We start from the raw sequence: 6,433 nt of genomic DNA, 5'->3' as shown, positions 1-6,433 counted from the left end.
GAGCCAGGAGTAACCTGGGAGCACTGCTGGGTGTGACCCAAAAACAAAACAAAAAACATCAGATGTGAGGGGCTGGAGAGATAGCACAGCGATAAGAGTGTTTGCCTTGCATGTAGCCAACACAGGATGAATCTGGTTCGATTCCTGGCATCCCATATGGTCCCTCGAGCCTGGCAAGAGTAACCCCTGTAGCCACCAGGTGTGACCCCCCCCCCCAAAAAAAAACAACCAAACAAAATATCAGATATGAATGAATGTCTTACATAATGACTGACTCAGCAGAAACATGTTATTGATGGGACTGGAGTGAAACCTATAGCAAGTAATGTGCTTGTCTTCCAGGGAACTGACCTGAGTTTGATCTCAGGCACCCCCTTGGTTCCTTCTGAGCACACCAAGAGTGATCCCTGAGTGCAGAGCCAGGAATATGCCCTGAGCACCACAGGGTGTGGCCCCAAAACAAAAGCCAAAAGAAAAAAAAAGCACTTTAATGCTGACATTGATCAAGGACAGTACTTTTGTGGAATGTAGCCTCCAAACATTATGGAGGCAAGATGTTTATGAAGAGGATTTTTTTTTTAATACCACTTTTATTTGTGTAAAGCATTAACCAAAGTGTTTTGTTTTTTTAATCGATCCTGCTGGGAGAAGGAAGAAGGAAGGAAACATTTGCTTTTCCATTACTGTCCAAAGTAATCTACGTACAATAAAGAAAAATGAAGAAAAGGAACAGTGCTGGGCTGGTTGGAGAAAGAGACTCCACCACCCAGTTTAACTACTGGTTGACAATGAATTCCTCTCTCAATGTGACGCCCACAAAAACTTAAGACACGAGGATATAATTTTTTTAAAAAAATCCTATCATTCGGGGCCGGAGAGATAGCATGGAGGTAAAAGCGTTTGCCTTGCATGCAGAAGCACGGTGATTTGAATCCCTGCATCCCACATGGTCCCCCAAACCTGCCAGGGGCGATTTCTGAGCATAGAGCCAGGAGTAACCCCTGAGCGCTGCTGGGTGTGACCCGAAAACCAAAAAAAAAAAAAAAAATAATAATAATCCTATCATTCAATTTGTAGAAACAACTACAGATAACATGTTGCTATATTTTCATCCTTCTTTTTTTTGCATTTTTATCTGACATGTTTCAAACCACACCATATATTATATCTTTCCTTGATCATAAAACCAAATGCCTGTTCATAAAAATAGAACTTCAGACCATCACATCAAATAAATGTACTAGAAGTTTACATTTGTCACTATGTGGCAGCTCCTGGAATTGTCCAGGCTTTCATTTTATATGTGTCTTGTGTTATTTTCTTACTCTTCTCCTCTGAAAAGGCCTTTTTCTAGGATTTTGGATAAGTGCCTTCCTGGTTTTCTCACCTACAAAGTTCACCTTAAATCACCCTCCTGTCTCCCATTTGCACGTAATAAATCAACTCAACAAAGACTCATTGACTGGCTTGATCCTTTCCCTGATGAAAAATATTTACACTGTGAAGGGACTGACAAGGTCAAGTCTGGAAGCAAATGTTCTGACTTGCGCATAAATTTCCATTTAGTTTGTGCCTGAGTTAGCTGGGGACACTCCCTGCCGCTTCTTTGTGGGCCAGTGGCTTAAGGACGACAGAAGGACCCTGAAAACAAACTGTCCTGGCATTAGGAACCTCCACTATGGTCCTGATTCCAAATGTCTATCCACAAAGTTGGGGTCTCAAGGGGAAGGTTGAGTCAGCCCCAAGTGTAACTTTTTGGTGACACCCAAGCTTTCCATGTACCCCAAAAGGACACTTGAGGTTACTGCCAGACTGCCCCAGGCTGCTCAACCTCATTCCTGGGCCTCTTGACAGATGCTTGCCAGGTCCTCAGCACACTCTGATTTATTGTTCCTTCCGGGTGTCAGATCTGTCTTACCACCCATCATTCCACTGGATCCATGGCCTGGGTTTCTGTTGCCAATGTGATTTATAGCAGGATAACTGGAGCAAGTTATTAAATACCAGGTACCATATTTAATATCACCCGTGGGGTAAGAGCGATAGCTCAGTGGTAGTGCATTTGCCTTGTACGAGGCCCACCCAGATCAGACCCAGGTTTGATCCCCGGCATCCTATATAGTGCCCCTAGCCTTCCAGGAGTGATTTTTTTTTTAAAAGGTTTTTGGGTCATACCCGGCAGCGCTCAGGGGTTACTCCTGGTTCTGTGCTCAGAAATCGCTCCTGGCAGGCTTGGGGAACCATATGGGATGCCGGGATTCGAACCACCGTCCTTCTGCACACAAGGCAAACGCCCTACCTCCATGCTATCTCTCCGGCCCCAGGAATGATTTCTGAGTGCAGAGCCAGGAGTAACCCTTGAGCGCCATTGGGTGTGCCCCCCCAAAAAAACACAAATAAAAATAAAATCACCCAGGTATAAGGTAGCGATTTGTTTTTGTTTAATAAACATTTTGTCCATTTTGTCGGGCCTGGAAGATAGCACAGCGGTGTTTGCCTTGCAAGCAGCCGATCCAGGACCTAAGGTGGTTGGCTCAAATCCTGGTGTCTATTCTAGGCTCAGTGCTTGAGGGTCACTCCCCACTGATCCTGAGCTGAGTATAGCTTGAGCCTCCTGCATACAAAGTATATGCTCAGCCCTGGAACTAGTGCCCCTTAATAAATCAACATGAAGCAAAATGAAGGCTGCAAGGACACTTTTCTTCCTTTTTTCTTTTCCCTTTCCTTCTTCCTCCCTCTTCTTTCATTTAATCCTCCCTTCCTCCCTCCCTTCCTTCTTCCTCCCTTTCTTTCGTCCACTCCTTCCTTATTTCCTCCCTTTCTTCAATTTTCTTCCTTCCCTTCCTCCCTTCCTTACTTCATTCAACTTCCCTCCCTCTCTCCCTCCTTCCTTCTCTCTCCCTCCCTCCCCTCCTGTAGCAAGTCAGCCCCTGAAGAGGTTGACTGATGGTGGGATGGAGGATGAGGCCTTTCTCTTCCAGCTCGGAGTACGCGTCTGCCACCCTGTCTAGCCCACGGTTCTGAGGTGAAACGGCGGGTAAACAGCTCGCAGACAGTCAGGCTCGTGGAAATATTCGCTTTATTCGGAGGACAAAACTGAAGTCCAAAGACTCAGCTTCAGTTCCAGCCAAAAAGCCCCGGCCTTTCACAGACCCTTGTTTTTATCCCCCAGAGTCAGGTACCACCCAATGGTGGGATCAGATACCTACCAATGGTGGAAGCAGAATCAGGTCCTACCCTAGGGTGGGGGCAGAATGTCAGGTCACACCCTAGGGTATCACCAATCAGTTTAGGGTGAGTAACATAGTAATCCCCCAAAATGTTTACATACACAACACCCTCCCTTCCTCCTTTCTTCCTTCCCTCCTTCCTTCTCCCTCCCTCCTTCCGTCTCTGTCCCTCCCTTCCTCCTTTCTTCCTTCCCTCCTTCCTTCTCTCTCCCTCCCTCCCTTCCTTCCTCCTTTCTTCCTTCCCTCCCTCTCTCCCTCCTTCCTTCTCTCTCCTTCCCTCCCTCCCTTCCCTCCCTCTCTCCCTCCTTCCTTCTCTCTCCCTCCCTTCCCTCTTTCCTTCTTTCTTTCTTCCTTCCCTCCCTCCTTCCTTCTCTCTCCCTCCCTCCCTTCCCTCCCTCCCTTCCTCCTTTCTTCCTTCCCTCCCTCTCCCTCCTTCCTTCTCCCTCCCTTCCCCCTTTCTTCCTTCCCTCCCTCTCTCCCTCCCTTCCTTTCTTCCTTCCCTCCCTCTCTCCCTCCCTTCCTTTCCTCCCTCTCTCCCTCTTTCCTTCCCTCCCTCCCTCATTCCCCCCCTCTCTCCCTCCTCCCTTCCTTTCTCCTCCCTCCCTCCCTCCCTCCCTCCCTTCCTTCCAGAACCAGGTGATGTCCGAGGTGGAACGGGTTGGCAGGGAAGGGAAGTGGAGAGCTTTCGAAGAACCTAGTGCCCCTGAGCCTTGTTACACACACAGCCTTGGTCTTTTCAGGAACGGTGACTTTGGCATGTGGGTGACTAAGTCCTTTCCGGGGCGCTTTTAGTCTCTAACGAAGTCACATTCACTCATTCAGAAAGTCACGTCTGAAAAGTTGCAGTCTCTTAACAGAGTCCCCCCCTCCTTTCCCCCTTTTCCACTCCAGGTGTCCCTGGAGCGGAGTAGCACCCCGAGGCCCTAGCCTGTGCGCCCCACTTGTCAGGGAGCCCCGCGCCCTCCCAGAACGTCCCTGGGTGTCCACCCAGAGTCCTCGGGCAGCTCGCTCAGCGCTCCCCTGGGGATAGGAGGCGGCTCGGCCCGGCCCCACCCTCCCCATCCACCCCTGGGCGGCCGGGGTGGGCCTCTCCTTCCCCTGACGGCTTGCGGGATGCGCTCTGGCCGCAGTCCGGGGTGCGTGCCATGGCGGTGCGGGCGCATGGGCGCGCGGGGCGACGGGGGTGGCGACCGCGGTGCGCCTGGGTGCTCGCCTTGGGGCTGCTGGCCTGCGCGTGGGAGCTGCTGGCCCCGCCGCTGCCCTGGGGCGCCCGGTCGCCGCCGCCGCCGCCCGTGAAGGTGCTGCTGTGGTGGGAGCCCTTCCAGAACCGCTCCGTGTCGCGGCCGCCGCCGGACTGCGAGGCGCGCTTCTCCATCCGCGGCTGCCACCTGCTCGCGGACCGCGCCCGCCTGCCGGAGGCCGACGCGGTGCTGCTGCACCACCGGGACCTGGTGCGCGCGCCCCCGGAGCAGTGCCCGCCGGCCGGGCCCGCGCGCCCCCGGGGCCAGCTGTGGGTCTGGATGAACCTGGAGTCGCCGACGCACACGCCGCTCCTGGGCCGCCTGGCGCGCTTCGGCCTCAACTGGACGCTGACCTACCGCGCCGACTCGGACGTGTTCGTGCCCTACGGCCGCCTGCGCCCGCGCGTCCACGCCTGGGACCCGCCCGTGGGCCCCGCGCCGCCGCCGGGCAGCAAGCGCGCGCTGGTGGCCTGGGTGGTGAGCCACTGGGACGAGCGGCACGCGCGGGTGCGCTACTACCGGCAGCTGCGGCGCCACCTGGCCGTGGACGTGTTCGGGCTGGCGGGGGGCCACGGCCGGCCGCTGCCCGCCTGGGCGCTGCCGGCCACGCTGGCGCGCTACGAGTTCTACCTGGCCTTCGAGAACTCGCAGCACCGCGACTACATCACCGAGAAGCTGTGGCGCAACGCGCTGCTGGCCGGCGCCGTGCCCGTGGTGCTCGGCCCCCCGCGCGCCAACTACGAGCGCTTCGTGCCGCGCCGCGCCTTCCTGCACGTCGACGACTTCCCCAGCGCCGCCCGGCTGGCCGCCCACCTGCGCCTCCTGCACCGCCGCCCCGCCGCCTACCGCCGCCACTTCCTCTGGCGCCGCAGCTTCGCCGTGCGCACCATCACCCTCAGGGACGGGGCCTGGTGCCTGGCGTGCCAGGCGGTGCAGCGCGCGCGGGCCGTGCCCGGCCACCGGCGCCCGGACAGGGACATTGCGCGCTGGTTCCGCAGCTGAGGCGCGGCCGGGCTGGGCTTTGCGGACGGGCAGGGGCACCCCGGGGGCCAGGCCCAGCTTTGTTTGGTACTTTGGGGGCACTGGATGGGGTTTGGGGATGTGCAGGGGGCACCCCAGAGGTCAGGCCCAGCTTTCTTTTGTACTTTGGGGGACTGGATGGACTTTGGGGGTGGGCAGGGGCTACCCCAAAGGTCAGGGTCAGCTTTATTTTGTACTTGGGGGGATTGGATGGAGTTTGGGGATGGGCACGGGGTACCCCAAAGGTCAGGCTCAACTTTATTTTGTATTTTTGGAGGGGGTTTGGGGGCCACACCCGGCTGGGGTGCAGAGGGGTTTCTTCCTCCTGGCACTGCGCTCAGAAGTCGCTCCTCAGGGGAGTCCCTGAGGGAGGCCTGGGATCCAACTCGGGTCAGATGTGTGCAAGGCAAACTGCATATCAGCTATGTTGTTGCTCAAGCTGCACTTTGTTTGGGGCTTTTGTTGTTGTTGTTCTGGGGCCACCCGGCGGCACACAGGGGTTGCTCCTGGTTCAAGCTCACAAGTTGCCCCTGGCAGGCTTAGAAGGGGCCCTTTGGGATGCCGGGGATCGAACCTGGCTCTGGGAACGTGCAAGGCAAATGCCCTGAAGCTGTGCTATGGCTCCAGCCCCCTGCGGCAGTTCTGAAATGCCAGTTGCTGGACTTCATGAAAATGAATTTTTCATGTTATTGAACCTGTGTGGCTCATGCACTGGACAGTTCCTGACAAAGTGGGGAGTGGGGGAAAGGAATCAAGTAAAATCAAGTGACAGGCGCAAGCATTTCTAGGTTCCATTCACCTGCTTAACTTGTCGCAAAATTTTCTCTCTTGGGGAGTTTTTGAGCCACACCCAGCAGCGCTCAGGGGTTCCTCCTGGCTCTGCGCTCAGAAATCACTCCTGGCAGGCTCAGGGATGGGATGTCAGGATTCGAACCACTGTCC

The 6,433-nt window shown here is 55.3% G+C and overlaps 1 protein-coding gene across 1 annotated transcript; it reads left to right on the top strand.

The window, feature by feature from the left end:
- Positions 1–4,375: 4,375 nt before the first annotated feature.
- Positions 4,376–5,473, top strand: FUT4 (fucosyltransferase 4). The gene has a single exon (XM_049779019.1). It carries the CDS (start codon positions 4,376–4,378, stop codon positions 5,471–5,473), a length of 1,098 nt encoding a protein of 365 aa, XP_049634976.1.
- The last annotated feature ends 960 nt before the right edge of the window (positions 5,474–6,433 follow it).

Source organism: Suncus etruscus, chromosome 8 (genome assembly GCF_024139225.1).
Source record: "Suncus etruscus isolate mSunEtr1 chromosome 8, mSunEtr1.pri.cur, whole genome shotgun sequence".
Lineage (NCBI taxonomy): Eukaryota > Metazoa > Chordata > Mammalia > Eulipotyphla > Soricidae > Suncus > Suncus etruscus.
The sequence above is the reverse complement of the archived record's forward strand: the minus strand, read 5'-3'. Positions and strand labels throughout refer to the sequence as shown.